Source organism: Anarrhichthys ocellatus, unplaced genomic scaffold (assembly GCF_004355925.1).
Source record: "Anarrhichthys ocellatus isolate YVR2014 unplaced genomic scaffold, GSC_Weel_1.0 scaffold33, whole genome shotgun sequence".
Lineage (NCBI taxonomy): Eukaryota > Metazoa > Chordata > Actinopteri > Perciformes > Anarhichadidae > Anarrhichthys > Anarrhichthys ocellatus.
The window spans coordinates 4,407,652-4,430,649 of record NW_022280063.1 but is presented as its reverse complement, the minus strand read 5'-3'; the positions used below and the strand labels follow the sequence as shown (position 1 = coordinate 4,430,649).

General features: G+C 42.1%; 2 protein-coding genes across 4 annotated transcripts in view; one reads left to right on the top strand and one right to left on the bottom strand.

The window, feature by feature from the left end:
• The window catches only part of ccdc146 (coiled-coil domain containing 146), a 42,159-nt gene that overhangs the window by 9,273 nt on the left and 9,888 nt on the right, over positions 1-22,998 (bottom strand). Inside the window, exons 3-18 of one of the 3 annotated variants that reach the window (XM_031865506.1) lie at positions 15,991-16,073; positions 14,868-15,083; positions 12,254-12,311; positions 10,275-10,357; positions 9,905-9,998; positions 9,687-9,760; positions 8,596-8,823; positions 8,411-8,500; positions 7,990-8,086; positions 6,662-6,754; positions 6,268-6,435; positions 5,513-5,601; positions 4,029-4,193; positions 3,666-3,741; positions 2,857-3,005; positions 2,529-2,757 (exon numbers count right to left, since the gene is read on the bottom strand). In XM_031865506.1, the coding sequence (XP_031721366.1) occupies positions 2,529-2,757; positions 2,857-3,005; positions 3,666-3,741; positions 4,029-4,193; positions 5,513-5,601; positions 6,268-6,435; positions 6,662-6,754; positions 7,990-8,086; positions 8,411-8,500; positions 8,596-8,823; positions 9,687-9,760; positions 9,905-9,998; positions 10,275-10,357; positions 12,254-12,311; positions 14,868-15,083; positions 15,991-16,073 (1,992 nt within the window). The other 2 variants (XM_031865507.1, XM_031865508.1) reach the window with 2 other exon arrangements.
• The window catches only part of fgl2a (fibrinogen-like 2a), a 10,159-nt gene continuing 8,072 nt past the window's right edge, over positions 20,912-22,998 (top strand). The window contains exons 1-2 of the mRNA XM_031865514.1: positions 20,912-21,766; positions 22,546-22,750. Coding sequence (XP_031721374.1) covers positions 21,152-21,766; positions 22,546-22,750 — 820 coding nt within the window. The 5' untranslated portion in view covers positions 20,912-21,151. The remainder of the gene's footprint in view (positions 21,767-22,545; positions 22,751-22,998) is intronic.

The following is a 22,998-nucleotide window of genomic DNA, read 5'->3' as shown; positions in this document are numbered from 1 at the left end:
ATATAATGAATCGGCAGCGGAGGCAGTTACATGGAAATTTAATTCGCATATAGAATGAATTCACAAGGAGGATGAATTGATTCGGCAAGCTTCCCGCAATAGGAGAAACCCCGGCGATTGGCTTTTTTTTGCACCCAGTGGAGGTAGACGGCCGCGTGAGGGAGAACAGTGATTTGGAAAATGATTCCCCGAAAAGGAGAGGGAGAAATATGGAATGTGTGGATGGGATGAACGGCAGACAGAGGAGCCGATTCACTAATCAAGGCCGTAACTGTTGATTGTTAAGGAGAGTTCCAGGAGTCTGCAGCCAGGCGAGCATGTTGACATGCCGAAGTTTAGCAGTATACACCTCGTTAACCATCTTTAGTTTAGTGTGCTAGTATGCTAACATTTGCTAATTAGCACAAAACTCATCGTACAGCTGAGCTCACGGGAATGCCATTAGGGATCACTAATGTAACAAAGATGTCCGTACCAAATTTGATGGCAACCCCATCCAAATATTACACTTAAAACCACTGATGACAAACCTCATGGTGGCGCTAGAGGAGAAGTCGGGGGGAATCATCGAAGTCGGTAGGATTTATCCTCTGGGGATCATGAATATCTCTGTCAGGACCAAAGCGATAGAGCGAGGGTCATTGTCACGCTGCTGGCATGGCTACAAAAGGACAGAAGGAAGGAATGTACTGTATTTACATCCAAATGCAAGGTCGGTCAGCAGTGGGAAAAATGATGTGAAAAGGGAAGGGAGGTTGGAAGGGACTTTCTACTGAAACAAATAGCTTCTTCCAGTGAAACGAAAACCCAGAGAATGCCTGGAGGGAACAATAACGGAAGGATGTGAGGAAGGAAAGAGTTAAGAAACTAACAATCGCAGAAACAATAGAAAAGAAGAGTGAAAGAAAAAGAATGTCAGTGACGAGGGCTGTTTGTAGCAAACAGATGAACAGCAGAAGGAGCAAACAGATGGAGGAAAGGGGAAAAGCAGCACATGGTGAAGTCTGTTCCAACGCTGCGTTCATCCAAAAGAGCACAAGACTTGCATCAGAGAAGTCCAGCAGCGAGTCAAAACCAGCCACTCTGATCCACAGCAGCAACACACCCAATCCCCCGATGCCAGGGAAACTCAGCGTGTGTGTGTGTGTCTCTCAAATCTCTCTCCTTCTATGCGTCAGTCACTCTTGCTATCGCAAAGTTGCTTGTGTTTTCACGTTAGTTATTCATGCGTGCCTCAGCCTGTGTCTGTGAAACTTGTGCAGTGTTTGGTTGTTTGGGTTTGTCCCTCTTGGTTTAGATCTTCATCTCCTCCTTTTCTGCATGTCTGTCCGTAGAGTCGATTTAGCAAAAGCACCGCTACCGTCTTTGCTCAAATCTCTGAGAACGTTCAAACACGGTCGGATCACCTGAACAAAATGAAGTCGGAGGACCGGCTCTGAAAAAAACGAGGCTGCGAATCGACCGCTTTTGATGAGCGTTCAAAGGCAGCTTAGAGACGCACAGTAATGGTGCGCGAACCGGAAGAAAAAAAATATGCAATCTCACAAATTGTGCTTTCTTCTTGCAATGTGATGTGTTGCATGTGCATGCTCGCAGTAGTTTCTGTGAGGAGTCTAGAGAGTCCTCGGAGAGAGCAAGTCAAAGTCATCTGGAATACGGTCAACAGAAATACTTTTGCAGCAAAGTAGAAGAAGAACATTGAGTCTGTTCATTATATTGAAAAGGAAGCCCCTCCAACACAGTACATTTACAAAGAGCAATTCAAAACAGAGATCTGCTCATTAGTGGTGCTCTTCTGGTGTCTGCATGTTACAAGTATTGTCTTGATGAGTTTGTACACAGCTGTTCTTTTTGGAGTTCCCCTAACTTTACAAAGATAGTTCAAAAATAGTCTGCAACGCCAAAGACACATCAGACTCCCTTACACACACAACCATCTTCTTCCAAAGATCCTATGAGGACTCCCACTGACATCTCATAAATGTCTAACAGTGTTGTTTTTTACAAGGTGGAAGACACACACACACACACACACACACACACACACGTAGCTGGACAACAGCCTGCACAGAATTTGCCAGAAGATTCCAAAGAAAATCTAATACAATCAAATACCTCGGAGGAGGACCTCCCTCTTGCAACAAAGAAGCAGCACAGAACTGTTCAGCACCACAGTGCACCTTTGCTGTAACAAAAGTGACTAGACAGCAGGCTCTTTTCACAGCAGACAACAGTTCAACTAAAATGTTTATTAGTGTTTTCATTTCCTGTTGGCAAGGACTGAGAGAAAGCACAGACAAAAGGGGAAGTAGGCATTGAGAGACACTGTCACCGGGACACTGTCATCACTGTTCGCACAACAGAAATGAATATTAATGCATGATTTATAAGAAACATGTCTATTACTCATCCTCAGCTATTTTAACCGTTGACCAAGTACACACACACACACACATCTATCTGTATCTGTTAATATCTGTGTATGAATGTGAGGATTTTATGTTGGTATACACGCACACTTTCCCCACCTCTATCTGCAGCATGGCGATCTCTCCCTCCAACCGTTTGTTGAGGGGCACCTCCTTCTTCTTCAGGTCTATCCGTCTCTTCTCCTCATTAATCTCCAACTGGAAGTCTCTCATCTCCTTTTGCAGGGTCTCCAGTGTCATGTTTCCCTTAGCGATGGCGGCCTGCTGGACGTTCACCTTTTCATAGTAGCCGAATAACACCTCGTCGTGCTCCAGGAGCTGGATGCCCCTGTAGGCGACACACACACACACACACACACACAAACATTAACACATGTAGTTTAGATCCGCTAGTTAACGTTATGTAAGCTCCAAATCGTGAACATACAGAAAATTGCGGCGCTGTATGGCCATTTCATGATTCTTGTTTATTTCCAGAAGTGCCTGCTCCTGGAGGTTGATGGTTTGTGCGAGTTTCATCAACTCCAGCTGGTTGTCTTCATACTCCTGACTGACCTGACGGTGCTTCCAGGCGACCTAGACGATGGGAGGGAAAGAAAGTAATGTGATATATGTTTTTCGAGCCAACACTTTGTGCTGATGTAGGATACTTTTGAATTTCATTCTGAACTTGCACTGCACACATCCGACTCAAAAACTGTTAGTGATATGAATACGGATGCACAAACCAAAAAAACACCACTCACACAATTTCTAAGCTTCATTGTGGAAAAAAAGTGGTTTTCATCAGCAAGAAAAATGGAAAGAAAAATGTTTTTGCTGTTAAATGCAATGGAAAGCATCCACATGACATTAAAGTACTTCGACAGAAGACAGCAGAAATGTTCACAAACGGTTGTAAACTATAATTTTTTTATGGCTTACTGTTTGAGAGTGTAATGAAATACCAGGGAAACTGGATGTGGGGTTTGCCTGCTTAACATTTCTAGAAGGGCTCTTAAATCTTGTTGAAGACTCATTTAAAACAACTCAACAACAGCTTTGTCTCCATATCTCTGTTCCCCCCTGGATCACGTTATTCTTAATAACATATCAATTAGCATAATTAAACTGCCAAATTAGTGAAAGTAGCTTGCGGCAAAGAAGACCCACAGTGTGTTTTGACTGGTCTCGTCTCTGTGTTTGTGTGTGTGTGGCTGTTTCTGTGTGTGTGTGTGTGTGTGTGTGTGCCGGGACCTTGGAGATTTCATTGTGCAGTTTGTCTCGTATTTTGGAGCTATTAGAGATCTTCATCCGGGCCTTTGTGAGTGATCTGGAATGGACACAAGTAAGCGCGCACACAAACAAAGATAAATATCAGAAATAGTACACACAATAAAAAGGACACAGATGATTACCAACAAATGCACTAGTGGAGAAAAGTGCTAGCAACAAACTGTCTTAACAAACTCAACCTTACAACCTTTACAGACGCAGCATTTGTTGCATTGCTATTAAGAGCATTGTATCATGGATTCCTATGGCCTTTTTTTCTGCATTAGTAGGTATCATTCTACTGGACCAACAGCGACCCTCCCTCTGTAAAACACATGTACACACCGGTCCTTGTTGATGACAATGGTGCGTTGGATCTCGGTCTCATTTTCCATCACTTTAACCTGCTCCGTCAGCTCTGTGATCGTCTGTGAGGCGATCTGCTTCAGTTTGACGTACTTATTCTTCTCATCCGTGACCATGTTGCACAGCTTACAGTACCGTAAAACTCTAGGGGAGAAAACACTGATAAGCAATGAGCTAATTTTTTTATCTGGATTATACGATATCTGGCTCTAACAAAGAGCAGGTTTTTGACATGTTTGTCATTTGCATTTACGTAGCCAGCGACAGCTGTAAAAGACATCGAGTTTATTCTCTTTTTGTAGCACCTTGATATCTACTGTAGGATTTATATCCATAGCCAAGTTGTCAAAGGCTGACTAAACTGACTCAAGGCAGCAGTGGCTCAGTCTGTGGGGACCAGAAGGTCGCCGGTTCAACCCCGCGTATGGACTATGGACTGGCTGCTGGAGAGGTGCCAGTTTGCCTCCTGAGCAAAGCACCGAACCCCCAAACTGCTCTAGCCCTGTATAGAGGCTGCTCCTAATGCTGGGATGGGTTAAATGCAGAGACTGAATTTCACTACATTATGCTGTGCACGATTGTGTGCAATAATAAAAGTTGATTTTACATGTTGCTCAGATAGACATTGTCTGCTTTTATAGGCTTTAGGTCTAGGCATGCTTAAAATAAATGAAGTCAATGTGGACAAAAATGGTGCAATCTTAATATCTAATAAATATATAAATCTCATCTGAAGTATGGTAAACATAGTAAAAAGTCATATTCATGTGCATCACAAATGATCAGTGAATCAAATAATGACAGAACTTAAGTCTCATGCAGGATGACATTTCATTACATTTCTATTTGCCATTCATGTAAGACATGAGAGTTGTGAACAGTGACTGCTAAATACGAGAATGTTTGTTTGTCTTACAATGACAGAGGAAACACAATATTTAATCATCATCCTGCCCTGCCTTTGCCCGACTAGATGCAGTTTACAGGGTGGATCCATAACAGACTGTAGTCCGTGGTCGTGAACTAATTGAATGCAGAGGGAGTCGGCTGTTGTACTGGATGGTGCCAAATGCATTAGACTCTGCCCGAACACTGAAGTATGACCAATTAGTAAGTTAGGGTTTTTCTAGCCTGACAACATGTGCAGATGTCTGAATTAATTGTGATCCCAGCTGTTGCACGGATCAGAGGAGCCAAACAAATAAACTAGGGATTCAATTATCAGTCACATCACTATACTGTAGGAATTCAATTTGCTCCCCACACTGATCGCAAACACCATGGAGATCTTGTACAGGTACTAGTAGACCCTGGATGCAGGAACACCACTCCTACCGCTCATGGACGGATTATGAGATACCTCTCTTACGTAGGACGAAGACACACAAACTTTGTAGTCGTTCAGCTGCTTTTTGTGGACGTTTTGTGTCTGGGAAATTAGAAGAGAAAAACAACAGTGACACCTGCGCTGCAGCATAGCGTTCAGCTTGTTGTGGTCCATGATGATGAGGTCTTTTTCTCGCAGCTCCTGCTGGATGTGCTGGTTCAGCTGCTGTGGATAGAGTTACACAGGTGAAACCACAGTATCATCACTTCTGTGTGGGTGTGTTTACGAGTGTGTGTGTGTGTGCTCACAAACGTCAGCCTTCAAATCAGATTCGTGAGCGTGCATTTTTCAGTAAAGCAGCTTCTACTCCGACACTTTAAGACATAAAACAGCTCAGGTGACCTAGCTGTCCTGGTTAAGTGTACAGATCTGTAAGAGTTTTCAGATTTCATTGATTCATTTTGGAGCTAGTCATTGTCATTACTTACTAATCAGGCAGGAGATAAACTGTAGTTACCAGTGGTACTGTTTCAGAAAAGCAGATAGATTTGATTCCAGCTGACAAAGAGAATAGAGTACCAAAAGCAATTTCAGCCAAAAATTGTCCCCCTTACACTCTTCAATTTCTCCGAACTAAAACTGCCTCATCTCTCTCTTTTTAAATCATTCTGAAATCATCACATTGTAGAGACAGTAATATTGTAAGGGCTGAAATTGTGCTTTTGTCATTTTTGGTCACATTCATTATTAACATATGAACCTACTTTTAGCTTCCCTTTGATGTGTTTGACACTTTGGGGTGAAATACGCATGTTCAGTGTCTGCGAAGGTTATTCAAAGGCACTAATGATGACATTAAAACCTATTTTACATTGTGTGTGTGTATTGCACCTCCCCTCTAAGCAGATCCCGGTGCTTCTGGCCTCTCTCTTCCACTTTGATCTGTGTCAGACATCTGAGGTTATGGAGTTCTTCTCGGAGGCAGTTCGACTCCCTCAGCAGCCCCTGAATCATCCCATACTGCTGCATCGTCTGGCTCTCCTCGACACCGACTGATAGCTGGTTGAGAAACACACTTAACATTGTTTTCAGCTGAAAAATCCCACAATTTGACTGCAACTGAAGGGTTACTGGCAGCAGAATTGGACAGCAAAGTGGACTGAAAGTCCTTTACTACAAGGAAGATGGTTATTGAAACTTTCTTCTGTGTAAAGTTTGTACCTTTCCCCAAAGGGATTTTTACAGCTGCTAATGATAATGTGTCCACCCACGCACATTTACTCACCTGCGTTTTAAAGCTGACTTTGAGAGCATCCACCTCTTTTTGGAGCTCCATCCTCTGCTGAACGCTGGCCTCTTGTTTGGGAACAGCATCTAACTAGAAGTCGGAATCAAAAGTCTGTTGAAATTTTCAGTGTGCAAACGTACATTGGGTGTATGTCAGACCCTGGTTCGAAGTAAAAAAGATATAAAAATGTGTTATCGCTTGCTCCCCTGGCTGCACATTAGTCCAATAGACTTTATAAAATTATAAAACTTCAAATCAAATCCCACATTAAACATTGATCGCAAAATAATGAATACTATACATGTATCAGAGTTTCTCTGAGGCCTTTCTGATAGCCGTTGGATCCAGTGACACTCGGCTAATTAAAAATGAACGTCTTTAGGCGTTGGGATTGCCCCGCTCTGCAGGGTTGCCAGGACTCCTGTTGAGTGGTACGAGCTACTCCGCTCCATATTTAAAATGTGTCAGTCCATAGAAGAGGGAGAAGTTGACTAAATCAGTAGGTTCAAAGCTGGGGTAGGCAGTATATTTCTGGCATCATTGGGTGCTGTGAATCACAGCGTGTCATGTTAAAGGGTTATCTATCATTGTTTTACATCCATGTCAGATCTCGTGCAAACTTTGCGGAAATATCACAGCCATCAGAAAAATGTGTCAAATGTTTGTGGTCCAACGCTGTCGAATCCTCATCTAAACCGCCTTCAAAGACAAATCGGTTATTAGTTATTGTTCATGTGATAGTCGTTATTGATTGGCAGACTTAGTGGAAATGAATGAATCATATTTTACAACTGCTTTGCTTTCAATATCTCCTCAATGCATGAATTCCCTGATGTGTCATTGTGATTTCCTTTCATATTGTTATGTGCTCGTGATATTTGCTGATGCATTTCCCATGACTCTCCCCTCTGCTCTTCTTCTCTCTTCTTTCTTTTTAAAAACTGTGATCGTCAGTAAAATTACAGGAAGCTCAAGAAATAAAACAATTAAAAAATGCTTCTGGTGTAACGCGGATTTAATGTGCTGATTACTGGCACCGTGACATTTCCACTACAAACCTTCCTACACCTGCGTTTCAGCCTTTTTTTAAAGTCAACTTTCCAAACTAGTTGCCAAAACCAGTAAAACATAATGCTTCAACCCATTAAGAGTGTGTTTTAACATTGTGAGGTCTACTGGTACATTTAGAAGCTGCATGCACACAAATGTATTTCTGGGAAAATAACAGACACCTTCACATGATCCAAAATGCCAGACTACTCATGAATACTGCGGCTGCTTCCAATCTGAGAAGATGTTTTCTTCTATATGGACTCATTGGTCACCTGTGCCTGTAACTCATCGTAGATAGACTGCGTGTGCTGTAGCTGCTCAGTGGCCATGGTCAACATGTGCTCCATCCTCTTGAGGGCTTGCAACTGCCTGATGAGACACACAGGCATATTTTAAACATGTATTATTTTAACGAGGCTGTGACTCCTTCAAAAGGAGAAGAAGCTCAAAGTTTGGCTCATTATATACACATATTAATATATAAAAACATTCACAGAAACATTCCATGTATGCACTGAAGAGTACAGCCACACTGTGGAAATTAAAACCACAAGCTCTTTGACTGAATATCAAATACATGTGAAAAAAACATATATTTACTGTATATTTTACAGTGTGTACTTATTGAGGTGTCTTGTTATTTGTGGACTCATTTACTTGTGAGATGGAACTCAGTTTGACATCACTCTGTACCTATTTTTCTCCCTGAGCTGCACAGATTGGCTCTCATACAGGTGCTTCCTGTCGCACATGATGCTCTGCAACTTCATTTCCAGGATTCCTCTGGTGGTGAAAGCACAATGACGTGCATGAGAACGCACAGCGAAAGCCTCTCGCTTTAGTGTCAAATTTTTTCGGACTGTGTGAGAAGTTTGTACCGGTTCCCCATGAGTTCAGCCTCGTCCTCCCTGTTGACCTCCCGCTCTTTCAGCCGCTGTCGGCACTCCTTCTGACTGGCACCTACTTGGGGCCTGAGACCCTCCAGCTCCCCGTTCAACTCCGCCTTCTTCAACCTCAGAGAGCGGTTACGCCCGTCCGCCTCCTTCACCTGCTGCTCCATTTCTGATGCCTCTGTATTTAGCGCTTCTATCTTCTTCATTGCAGATCTAATGTGTTTAGGAGGGTGATAGGACAAGTGTAAGTGTAAGACCAAGAGAAGAACATCTGTTTATTACTCTTCACTTGCACTGTAGGAGTGCATATCTCATGAAATAACAGCTTGTGTGTATCCTCCATCTTTTTACATACACTCCCAAGTACCGCTCCGCTTTGTGAATTTCAAATCACAAGTCACAGCTCACATAGCTCATGCAGGCAGTTCCACTGCATCACTTGCAAAGCCAAATATTAATTTGAAATGAACATAAAAGAGACTGCAGTGTGCCAGTGGAACCATTCTCTGGTGACGAAGGGCTTTTGAATGCAGCTAAACTTGAATACAACAATGAATGATGTCTGATGCATATGTTTGTAATGTGTTTTCAAATTAGAGCGATTGAAACCTTTAAATTCTTGAGAAGAATTTGACTATAATAGTGCACCTTTTTGTCAGTTTCTCACATGGACTGAAACACACTGTGCATCAAAAAGGTTGTGACTGGAAAAGATATGTTAGCGGGAGGAAACCGAACAAGTATTAACCTGGGAAAAGCGATGCATCTTGCAGAAAAATAAATGAAGAAACTTTGTTTAATCTGTTCCGTATTAGGCCCAATCAAAAGTTTACACGGAGCGAAAACACTTGCGAGTGGAAAAGTACAGCTCTTTCGTGTGTAGGAGTTCAAGATGAAGGGAAGGAGGTAGATTACAGAAGGATTTGAGCCAACTGACAGGGAGTGACTTAATTTTCTAAATATGTCTCCGCTGTCTTTTCTTCCCAGTGTTGTCTGACTGAAACGCCCTTACTGGCTCATTTTTATTCCTGGTGTTTAAAACGTATGAAGAATATCAAGGGGCTACATGTACTTACTCCTTATTGGAGCGTTTCCTCTCGATCTCCTTAAAAATCTGGTCAGGGATGCTGATGAACCGGGCTTTCTCAGCCTTATTAGAGACAAACACACACACGAATGTAAGAAAGCAACATATTTGTTATTTCATTAAGGGTATGCTGTAAACTATGTCCACTAACACACACACACACACACACACACACACACACACACACACACACACACTATCACAGACCTCTTTGAGCTCTATGATCTCCGTCTTGTCTTCCAGCTCTTTCTGTTCTTTCAATATCTGCATTTCATTGGTTTCCACATCTTCTGTCAGTCGTCTGTGCGTGGAGTGAGGGCAAGATGCACACAAAAAGAACCCGAATTATCTGAAGAATTCTGATTAACAACCACTGAAAAAAAAGGTTCAGCTGCTCTGCTTCTTTGTTCAAATGGACAATATGAGCACACTGAATGAAACGTAAAAAAAGATGGACGCACAAAAAGACAACGTTATGAAGAGCTCCACAGAGTGAATATGAACACCTGTATCAATCTGCAGGGCAAGCGTGAGCGAACTGCATGCGCGCTCTCTGAACAGCAGCAAGAGAAAATACCTGACTTCCAGTTGTCTCTGGTAAACCTCTTTCTTCAGATCCTCATATTTGTCTTGCAGGCTCTTTGTTCTGCTCTCCAGCTCCTGGAGGACCCACCAGCAGCATGAGCATTAGGTCACAAATCAAGTATTTCAGGGCTATGATGACAATTTAATTGAGCTCAGGCTACATACCATTTCTTTTTTCTCTTTTCAACTCTCGGAGTCAGCTCAAACAGCTTTTGCGTTGCACGTGGATTTTTGCTTTCAATGTGACGACAACTACTGTCAAGTCTTCTGATGTTATAGTTTTAAATCTTATTTTCAGTGCTGTGACTAGTTCTAGTTTTATGAAAACACGAGCATGAACTAAACCAGCTGTTTTTAATTCAACTTAATAAATCGAATTCACTTTAAAGCTAGTTTGTGGTTTTTCTCGAGTAACTCCAGTAAATACAGCAAAAACAATTAGAAATGTATGCGAGGACTCTGTAATGAAACGCATAGTTTATTAATCATGTTTGACATGTAGTGTGTGTTTGTGTCATATAATTAATATCACACGTAATGATGTAGGCCCCTAATAGCATATTGTTTCAATAACAATGGGGAAAAAAGGACTCTTTACACTAGAATAAATGGCCCGAACTGCTCTAGTAAAGGCAGCAGCTTCTGCTATTCAAATAAACAGAAGAAGACATCGCATTTGACCGCACGCTTCTGATGTTGTACATTTTGAGAATTGCTCATGAGTCCTGGTGCTGTGCGTGTCCGCAGTGGTAATGCGATGCTTTTGCCCACTCGATACTTCCACTCGATAATTCATTCTGAGCAGTCAAAATGCTGCAACTGTTTCACTGCAATACTGGCTCCTGAGAGAGTAGAAAACCAGCTTGTAAATTCTCTTTTTCGGAGCCCTTCTTCTCTTACTGCAAGTATCAACATGGGCAGGTCCGTCTTCCCCCCCCGTTTTGTCCCTTGAAGGTTACTAACCAGGGGGCACTGTAGTTTTTAAAACACGATGGGAAAGATACCATCCAGAGGCATGAAGGCAGAATTGTAACACATTTGAATTGTTTTGTTATCGTGATCAGTAATTAAACAGTAGTTGCACGACATTTGAACCCCCAAAAGCATTCAAAATCCAAAAGTTAATTAAAGCTGCGGAATTGATTCAACGAGCCAAAGGCGTAGGTTTTGTTTCAACGAGAGGTCTCGGGGTCCACCCCCAGGAAGTTTTCAGCATTCTGATTTCGAGGCAATATTATTTTAATGAAGTTTGATGAGTATAGAATGTGATGCTCCCTGAGACTATACCCTAAGTGTCTCATGTTAGTGTTCTTGTTTTAGTGCTGGTGATTAAACAGCTACTGTCCATGCTCAAACTGCACTGCATCGGGGTAGACTTCTGACAAACTAAATAATAAACGTAATACAGTATTAATATTAATTAATGCAGAGCATGCATCAAGAAGATACTGGGGTTCTAGTATGACGTGCGAATGAAAAAACCCTTACGTTTGTTCATTTTAATACAATACTCAGATAATCATGAATATCATAAGACAGTGTGAGTATTTTGACATTGCATTCTTTGTGTTGATTGGGAGCAGATATTTATACTGGAAGAGACTGTGCTATCAGCAACTGTCCAAACACCAGCCTATTTTTGGCTCTGACAGCTGTATGTTGTTATGCATTTGTGGATGGTTACCAGCCTTTAAGAATTTAATTTCTTAGTTCTCAAAAAACAAAAGTTAAAAACCTCTCTCTAGCTGTAACAAGGATTACAACTTTTATAACTTGTATGCCATCATTTTGTGGGAATTGGAGATTGTAAAATAAAATCTTTCAGTCGCTAATGGCAAGTCCTCATATAGAGGGATTAAGCCTGGATGGAGGCTTAAAGTAAAACTCATATCTATCCTCCCTGAAGACCATTGTTGCAGTAGTAATCCACGCCTCTGAAACTACACCTGGATGGTGCAATGATGAACTTACAGCAGGTTTCGGTTGAATCTCAATCTCTTTCTCCAGATACCGCTTCTCTTCCCAGAGACTGCATAGGGGTGAGGTGAGGTGAGGTGGAGAGGAAGTAAATTGGAAAAAAAACAAGTGTTATTAAGAGAAACAAATAACATGTTTCAGTTCCTGGTTCAACAGAAAGAGGAATGCAATGAGAGGAATAGGTATTTACATTTTCTTTTTTTAAATACACGATGTGCAGTTTCCAGTTAACCCAATGTCGTGCTTAATTCCTCTTAATTGAAAGAGAAAACTCATGAAGCCGTAGCTGTCAAAACTTTTGAGTAAGTTGCTATGAAACCTTTCAACTATTAGTGAGTGAATAAAATATACATTATATATATATATATATATGCCATTCCTTGGCCACACATAATGTATAAAAGAGCCAGTATATATACGCTTTCTCATACATAAACACAGAGAATCATAAATGAAGTACCCCACGTAGTATAAATGGGCATATAAAAACATAATTCCTATGAATTTTTCATCACCCTGAGGCAGACGCTTTTTGAGCAGTTGATTGAAGTTTGTATGAAATTATTTCGAGTCAGCTCTGTCATTGTAAAATAAACCTTACAATAGCACATAGTGTACAGCCGCACGTTTCACAAAGCAAATGATATTAATCTTCCTGACAAGTGTGATGTATTGGATGTTAACTGATATAGAGAAAGCTGCATGAATGCTAAAATATGTGACTGGAAAAAAAAAAAAAGTGCTGAATTCCTGTGTGTCTGTTTGGCTAAAGATAAAAGACGCATAGATTTTAAAAAGGCATATTTGCATGGTGAACATCTGCCTGTCATATGCAGACCGCTGGCCATTTGGACAAGAGAGGAGAAAAAGGGGGGGGGAAAAAAGAAGAAAAGTCAGGAAGGAGGTTGGACTGGAGGGGATGAAAGACAGGGCAGAGAGAAGAAGAAGCAGAGAGGATGAGAGGACAAGAGAGCTCACCACCAAACACTGTCACAAATAATATGCACACTGTGTCTAATCCTGTCTATTACAGCATCCTCTGAGAATGCTCTGTAAGTGGTTTTCATTTAATATTTCAATTACCACTGGGCCTTCAACTCTCTAAATCACTGTATCACAGGGATCATATCTTTGCAACACAGTGGTAAGAATATGCGCTGCCAGTGGTTTAATAAATGCAATCCAGGTTCAAATGCGGTGCGGAAAAGACAAGAAAATAGATCTGATTCAAAGGGCATTAGGCTGTTAAGTAAATAAGGAGCATGAGGAATATTAGAGTTTAACTCACTTATTTGACTTTCTAGGACACATCTGTGAGCTTATTACTTACTGATACTTCAACAGTTTTATCCGCAGTGCTTGTACTTCAATGCAAATTTCAACAGCTTTCCGTGCTACACTGAAGCTGATATTTGAAGTGATTTCATCGCTAACGCTTCAACTGATTTCAACTGCTTACATAGTGTACAGTTCGACTACTTTCATTTCAAACATACAAGCCGACATGAAACTCGACTTCCTACGGGGCATAGAAACTTGCCTATTGCCTATTACCTGGAATTTCAGTTGCCTTCATCATTTACAGTTCAACTGAAATTTTAATCCAAGGAGGAAACATTCCACGATGACATATGCAACCTGTAACGAGGGGTCATGTGTAGACATTGCTATGTTTTCAAGGAACCACTTGTCTGTGTTACCATGTCGCTTAGCAATGTTCCAGTAACCTCCATTTGGCCCTTGAAAAGTAGAGTTTGTGTACAGAAAAGCAGGAGATCCTCGATTGAGTGTTATTTTTCTATTTCTGTGGGTGTGTTTCACCCGTTGGACGCACTGATAGCGGTGTTGAGTGAGTTGTGGAAAGGAAAAGAGAAACCTGCAGCAGAAAACAGGAAAATTGGTTGCGAAGAGAAAAGAGACTCGTGGGAGCGGAGGGAAAGGATTAGAGGAGAGGAACAGAAACAGACTCCAGGACTGACGTCAACAAAACTAACCAGCGCGCAGTTAAAGGCAAGTTACACCCAGAGCAAACATAAAAATCCACTTAAACCTGCTATTCGTATCGTGAACTGCGTACATCACGCTTTCCCCATCACATAAATACTGTAACAAAAACTACGTTTAATGTATTGGCAATAAAATACCCAACAGTAACAGAACTTTTTCTTCTTATAACAATGAAAAATTTCAGCGGCACAGAAAAAAATACTGTAGGCTAAGCAAAACACACACAGTACCAACCCAAACAGTGTGTGTCCGTGTGTCCGTGTGCATGTGTTTCCAAGCATGCATATGGTCTCCTACTGTACAGAAACTTCTTTTCACCACACACCAGTTTCACTTCTGTGTTTTGTCCTTACTCCCCTCTGTCTCTTGGGTTTCCCATCAGTGGCGTGTATCATCCGTGTGTGTGTGTGTGTGTGAGACCAAGTTGCAGCTGAATTTGAGAAGTATGTAATAGATGTTTTTCTTGACTCAAATGTCATTTTTCATTTGATGCATTTGACATGTCATTCAATATCAGCCTGAAAATTCAACTTGCAGCATGAGTGATCACAATAATAACATGCATTTAAATATTCATATATAATATACACACACAGCTCACCATTTCAGCTGGTACTGTGTCTTGTACTCTCTGTCCTCAGAAGCTTTCAGTTCATTGTATGCCTGGAGGAGTTGTTGCCTCAGTTCATTGACCTCACTTTCAGGCTCCACAGAGGCGCCCTCCTCCTCTGTTCTCTCCACCTCAGCCTGCAGCCTCTCCAGCTCAGCACGACACCTCTTTGCCTCTCCCAAAAGGTGGATCTCAGAATCCTGGGTACTACAGGATGAAACAATAATTTTAGTGCAGTATACAGATACGATTTCCTAACTGCGGTCCTACAGTACCAAACAAGATTAAAACAGTAGACTTATGTCATTATTTCTACATGACAGTACCCTCTGTTATCACACGTTCTCATGCCATATTAAAAATCACTATTGTCTGGATCTTCAGAAAAACAAACCAATAAATATAAAATAAATCCATATTAGCATCAGTTAAACGGCATATAAGAACAAATAATCATATCAGCCTGAACTCTCGTCTAATTGAGATTATTCACAAAAGCTGTGGCACAATACACACATAGACAAACATATAGAGGCCGCTGATTTCCTTGATAGACTTTTTAGTACTGAGCCAATTAGATGTGCTGTAATGTGCACATTTCCACAAGAAATTGGGGTCTCACAAGTTAATTTCACTTCATTTATTATGTGCCTTGGTAGCAATTTGGACAATCAGTGTTCCATTAAGGATTTGATGAAGCTCAAAAAGCAGTACGTTTTTTGATTGACTCTCGGCCTACTGCCGTCAGTTGTGGTGGTTAATACTGCCTCAGATACATCCTTGCTTTCACCTCTTGGCTCACATTAGATAGTCTGGCTCCACTAAGTGAGTGAGAAGTGACCCCAATCAAAATGTCTCTTCAGAAGCCGGTGGCTTGTCACAGATGCTACTTCCACACTTTCTCAACAGTATACGAGCACAGCACAACTAGATCTGATAATGCAGTTCTATTCAAGGACACTTCAGTTGGAGTTTGGCTGTCGCAAGATTTCAACTTCTCCACCGTGCTGTATTCTCAGCATCTTTGCAGTTGTAACGCACCTCCAAAGTATGACACACACACACACACATATGAGGGTGACGAATGAACTTGTGTTTTAACATGAAAACATACCTCTTCAGAGTGTCTTGGAGGAGCCTGTAGCTGGATTTCAGTTTGGCTACTTTGGTCTGACTGATTTTGCCCAACGACAACAACTGAGGAGTACGAAGACAGAAATATTACAATTCATTCGACATGAAAAACAGTTCGTAAAGAAGAATTAGCAGGTAGTATGTAATATGATTGATTATTTATGGTTGATAGTGTGTTACCAACGTTTCTAAATCTTCCTGCTGCAATAGATTTGTGGCTTTTTTTTTTGAACAGATTGTCAATCATCCACATCAGAACAGTCCAGCTCCAGCCAGACATTACAGCAGTCCTAAACAGTTTGGCTTCATTCAGCTAGGTTGGCAACAAATCTTCCTGCATGGGTGTGCCAGCTCAGGTTGCACCATTTCAAAGTCTTTGATCTGACCCAGAGTTGCCTGCATAAAAGCTAAGATATTAATACAACATCACATTCTATGGGCATCTCTCTGTTTTTTTTCTGCACAGAATATGCAATAGGACGATATTGCTTTTAACCAGATACAACTCTGACCAGTAAGCACTTTTGTAATATTGTTTTCGGGAGAAAATTAAGTTCCAGAAGTTGAAAACTAAATCACTAGACTCAAAAAGAGTTTAAAATTTCACAATAGTCAGACCTTTTTTTACACAAACGTTGCTTTATTTCTGTTGTGATCTGCTCAAACTTCAGTTACGTCGTAAGAATATATCTCGCCGGGCAGATATCGACCATAACAAAGATCAACTCCCTGATGTCTGTGAAGAGGATTTGACCCAAGTTGGGCTGAATGAACCTTTAATCATCGCGGCAGATATCACACCATCAGAACACCAGATCACAATCTGTATGAAAAACAAACCCCCGACTATCTGCAATCTCCAAAAAAGGAGAAGAAAAATCATTGAGAACGGTCCATGCTTAACGATAACTAACCACAGTTCTTTAGATTACAGGTCCCATTAGGCCCGGGTGATTTTTAAAAGTTGATAGGAAAGGACACACAGCTGTGAAACCTTGGTAAAACAAAACACAGCAAAGAGAAAGGGTATCAGGTCAACAGCAAATGATCACTAAGAATGTCTCTCTGTGGCAACGGAGTTGTGTGTGTGTGTCAACAGTGATAGAAACGGTGTTGTTGCCTCTTATCTTCAGAGCCAGGTTGGTAGAATGGGGGAGAAATGAGGGATCGCCTCGTCTGTATCAAAGAGCTGCAGAACTGAGGATATCTCAGGTCAGACTGTGTAGCAGGTAATCTAACGGCAATGAACACACACAAGCTCCGATTATACACACACAAACACGCGGGCTGATAACTCAGCCAGACTTCAAACATTTAGGGATAGCCGATTATGTTTTCAGATTAATTTAATTATTTTGTTTATCTGGCTATTGTCAAACGTTCTAACAAGTGGCCGACCACGTTCCAAGGGCTGAAAGGACGGAGATACGACTGTGGTGAATGATGCAGATTAGGGCTCTCGTTAATATGATTTACTCAGATGTTTTTTTTCCCAGTCAGTTCGCATTAGCAGTCGCCCGCAAGGTCACGCCACCACAAGCAAAAACACCTGACAAGTATTACATGATCTGTGTTTCAAACATCTGAAGTGTGCTTAGATCTCTCACTGTTGCGTCTTGAAATGGTTTAAGTGGGTCATCTGGTCCGGATTGATGTCTTTCACTGCAACTTGTCGTGCAATCTAACATTCGGTCTTTGAGAAAGCATATTACGCGAACGGGCGGAATTATCTCATCGCACTGAAATAAAATAAACTGAATTTGAGGCCGAATGACTCATCAAATATGTTGTGTTTTCATGCAACGTAGAGGACACACCAGTGTTGCGACAGGGATCCTGCATGGCCATACACCGGGCATTTATCCGAGGGAAGCAGCCTGAAGCTGTTTCGGGCAGCGTCTCTAATTACGCTGCCAAGACTTATCTTCAGCAGTATAGAGAGTATTGGGGTCTTTTCCTTTTATTGAGTGGCTGCATAAGGCTCACATGTGGTAGACCATCTGTGAAGTGCGATCGAGGCAAACACTGGAAGATATGTATGCAGGCACACGTGGACACGCATACCTGTCCTCCTACCCCCCAAGCATGTGATCTGTACTGCAGAGCGGCAATAAACCTTCCAGTAAAATAGAGTGTGTGGTGCTGCAGGTATGTGAAGTGTATAACAAAAACAACCTGTGGGCTTTAATACTCCGCACCATCAGGGGGAAAAATAATGACAACTGAGGCACAGCAGTGGATTCACTGTGTGATAGAGAGGGTCCATCATCCCGCTCTGTGTGTAGCTCTACCTTCATGTCTTTATATTGGCTGTTTGAACTGGAATCAAGCCTACAGCTAGATTGAATCTCTTTGTTAGAAGAGGTTTTGTGCTGTAATATTTTCCTTTCTGGTGAGTTCCCCCCCATCAGGGCTGAGAGCCACTTCGGTAGATGAAGTCAATTATCCGAAACTGTGTCACTCCTCTAGAAATATGACATGGGCATGAGACATCCAAAGTACTGGAACAATAGCCATGTCCCAAAAACAAATAATCAGTGCCAAGTTATGGATTTTTACTCCAAGTAGGGCAACATCCAGACTGTAAAGGTCACTGAGGATCCAAAATGAATCGTTCACTATACAGAACAAACTATTTGAATAGCTTGTGTTGCTTAATAATGTATTTCAGATGCTCAATGAAATTGCCTTAGGTATGAATAATGTTTGTGGGAGAGTATGACTGCAATTTCAATTAAGTCTATCTAAAAACCACCAGAAATGACCACAGAACCACAGCCTCACGAAAGCCAAAAACAAGCGTATTGTTTATTCATTATTCTTTATTATCTGTTCCGTCAATGGGGACATCACATCAATTCAAAGTTTTAATAAATGCTCCTCCCGTTGGTAAATGTTACCCATTGTGTAACTTCACACAACAGCTGGGGCCACAGAATGGAGCGGCGAGGACGAGGAGACGGGGTCCAAACTTGCCTGTCAGCCTACATCTGCCATGTTGAAGTATCTTTGAGCAAGGCACTTTCTGTAAAATCACAATTCAATATTCCAGTTTTTTGGATATGCATGTATAATAAGTGAAATAAGAATTGTCATGTGTGGAAAATGACATTTTGAAGGATATCCTGGGCAAGTTATATAAAATGTATATAACAGTATAAACCCCTTTGATGCATGACGCCCCCCCCCTCTCTTTCTTGTCTTCAGTTGTACTATCATATAAAGGCAAAATCCTATTCCACACAGTGCAAAATGCAAGAGAATCATTAAGCAGAACAAAATAAAGAGCAGCCAGCAGTTTCAATTAATGATGATACTTTGTCAACCTGTGAGGCGAGCAGAGCCATTTGGAGTTTAAAAAAGAAGAGAGGCTCATTTGCATCTAATTTCAGGGACATGTTGCAGGTGTACCTTCCTGCTTTTGGTTTGAAATAACTATTTGTATTTTCATATGATATTGGAGAGAGGCTGTCGAAATTAAATCCATATTTTCCTGACACAACATGGGAAAGTATTGAATCAGGAAATCACACTGTGACAAAACAAAGAGGATCCATTAAAGATACGATGTGATGTAGGGCTTGCTTTCCTTCTGAAGCACGATGTGTCCATCAGAGCATATCTTATCTGTATTGATTTAGCTCTATTCGGAGTTAATTGTGCCATCTGCAGCTGTATTACGTAGGATAAAATAAACATCAAATGAAGACAGAGTACCGGCAGGTGCTCAATAGTGTTGATTGGGATTCAGGCGAAACCGATTGTGAAGTCTATGTTGCTTCTCTTTCTTAATTTGAAATATCATAAGCCTTGTAAACAGGCAGCAACCTCTTCGAGTCTGAAAAGTGAAGCCAATGCAGGCGTGTCTTAAACTTGCATTCTTTTTAAATGGTAATAACGGGGCGACTCCTCTGTCATTAGGCAAACCCTATTTCTCACTTGATTCATTACCTCAGTTTATTTGTGGTCTCAATCGATAGTTTAAAGTCTTCAATACAGCACGAGGTTCATTTAGTAAATAAAGGTCCCATTTAGAGTCAAATAGACAATATGCTTTAGGGCGTGGCCACCTTGTGATTGACGGGTTGTCTGGTTTGGGAGTTATTTGAGAACTTTCACCATTTTCACAGCGTGATTTCGGTTCATGAAGTGTGTAGTTCATAAATCATGAGTAATTGCAACATTTTCGTCTCCCACCATCACCGAGGTTCACCCTTTCGTGTCACTTTCTAGCTCAAAAATACTTAGACGGCAACGGCCAAAAACCAAGATGGCGGCCATCAAAACTTAAGGCTTAAAAATTGAGTCCAAAAACCAATGGGTGACATCACAAAGACTTTTTAAAATTCTCATATGCAGTCTACGTAAGTCCAGAAAAACAGGTCGTTTGTCGTAATTGAAACAAACCCTCTTCATCGCTGCTGTTGGCCATGGATTTGACATTATTTGTACCCACCTAACTTTGGAGAACTTTAAACAAGGCTTTAGAATCTGAACTGGGTCAGGAGACAAGGACTTTACTTTCGTGCTGCGGACATACAAAGTTACAAAACAACATAGCGTTAAAAATCTGTTGAGTGGATAGTTCCTGTGCACTGTGAGTCATTTTCGCTCTTCAGGGAAATGAGCAGACTCGAGAGTGAGGCGGGACGGCACCATGCACCGACTGCAGGCAAAGTACCTTCTCTCTCTCGCTCTCTCGACGTCCCTCCCTTCCTCAATTTCTTTCTCTCTCCCACATGCCACAATGCTGCTGATATGGTGTTTTGCATTACGCAATAGTACTGCCCCTCCCATCCTCTCCAACTCAGCACCCTCCCTCTCTCTCTCTGCCTCTCTCCCTCCCTCCCTCTCTCACTCGTCCTGATATTAATGACACAGCTATCTGAGGCAGCGGCAGTTCCTCTGCACTCTCCCTCCCACAGGCTGTGCTCATACTCACATACACTCTTTACCAATAGGACACTGGACATACATTCACATACTCCTTCACTTACAATCTGCAGCCGCAGGGCACAGACATACACCACTATACGCATTCAGACACTTTGAGTTCATAGAGGCAGTTGCAGACACTTTCACTTCACACACATTTATTTCTCCTTTTACAAATCTCAAACGGGGAAAAAAAAGAAGAAGAAATGAGGACAATTGTGCTTTGCGTTTGTGCCAGCCTCCTGCTTACAGCCACCTTGGTGCCGCGCATCAGCCAGGCAGTGGACTTGCCCATCAACTCACACCAGAGGTGGGACGCGAGAGGACCCTATTCTTCAGGATCTGAAACTGGGACCTCCACCTCCTGCCCCATTAAACTGAGACCCTCGGGCCAGTGTGGGAGCTCTGGGGCCGGGGCAGAGGAGGGGGAGGACTGCCCTTACCAGCTCACCCTGCCTCCCCTCACCATCCAGCTGCCCAAGCAGTTCAGGCTGCTGGAGAAGACGATGAAGGAGCTGCAGAGTCTGAAGGAGGTTGTCAACAAGCTGAAAAGCGGGTGCCAGGAGTGCCGCGGGGCACGGGGCAGTGGAGCTTTTGGAAATCAGCAAGCTGACCAGGGACAGACGCAGGTCCCCATTCAGAAGGATGCTGAGGGAGAAGTGAGACTGGACCTAGCAGGACAGGACGTGCAAGGTGGGTCCAGCCAAGAGGAGAGGGGAGATGGGATGGTCCCTGGAGCTACTGTGGACGTTGCTGGAGTGGGGCATGGTTCTATTTTTGGGAAAATTACACCGAGCCCGAGCAGTATGCAGGAGATGCAGGTAAGAGGCGCAGTTCAGTCTCACAAAAAAAAGAGACACTTTTTTAACACTTTTAATTGGAAAATGCAGCACTTCATTATGAATGAGGGCATTTTTTTACACTAAATGCAAAGATGAAACCTCTGGGCATATCGGCACTATGTACATTCAGAAATTCTTTCCGTCAATACATTGTTAGTTTTCTCAGCCTAATCTAAATTCACATAATCAATAGTTGAATCATTGTTCAAACGGTTTAAAATCAGTCGACAATCTGTGCCATAAAAACAATATTTAGAGGTATGCACAAACAATAGGGGCACTGCACCAATTTCTGTATCTCCATCAAAGGCTATGTAATTTCCCATAAGCCAGTGTCATTATCAGCCTTGTGAAGGTTTTAGTGACATTGACCTAAACAAACTACACTAGAGTGTGCTTTATAAACACTGGAGGAACAAAGTCACCTAAATTTGCCCAGTCAAGTGTACCCAGCTGGAATGTAAACTGGCAAGATGTTAAAAGATCTGTGAAGCCCTACATGGCACCAATCGACCAGGGAAAATGACTGGTACTGTAAACAGGGCTTCAGCGTTAGACGCCAGCCAAAATGGCCACAAAGTTCGTTGACTCTCACAGACACTTTGGCAGACGGCCAGCCATCACGCAGACGCGCTTCTATTCTAAAATTCAAATTGGCTGGTAAAACAATGAAGGGTGGGGGGGCTGGCGACTTGGGTAATCCACCTGCTTTGTATTCTGTGCACAGAAAACAATTTCCTTCCTCTGGCTCTTCCCAGGTGAAGCTGAATAGGATGTCAGCCAGCCTGCGCAACGCTAGGAACCAGATCTCGGCCGTGCAGGGACGCCTCGAGGGGCTCAGTCTGCTCAACATGGACAACGTGCAGGCTATGGTGGATAGGCGGGTGGAGAACATCAGCGGAGTGGTCAACAAACTCAGCTCCACGTGCACTACCCAGTGTCCCGTGCAGAACACCCCTCAGTGTAAGCCTGATCTAATTAAGATTACTTTGATTGTATCCTTTTTTTTTTTGCTATATTGAATCCATCTGAAAGGCCTCTTCATCTCCTCGGCTATTTACTATACATGTATTCTCTTTTGACCGAAACCCTCTCTCTCTGTGTTTCCTATTGTGTTATATTCCATTCTGTTCCATCTTTGCTACCTTTCTGAGCATGATCAAGAAGACCTCTCTCTCTCTCTCTCTCTCTCTCTCTCTCTCTCTCTCTCT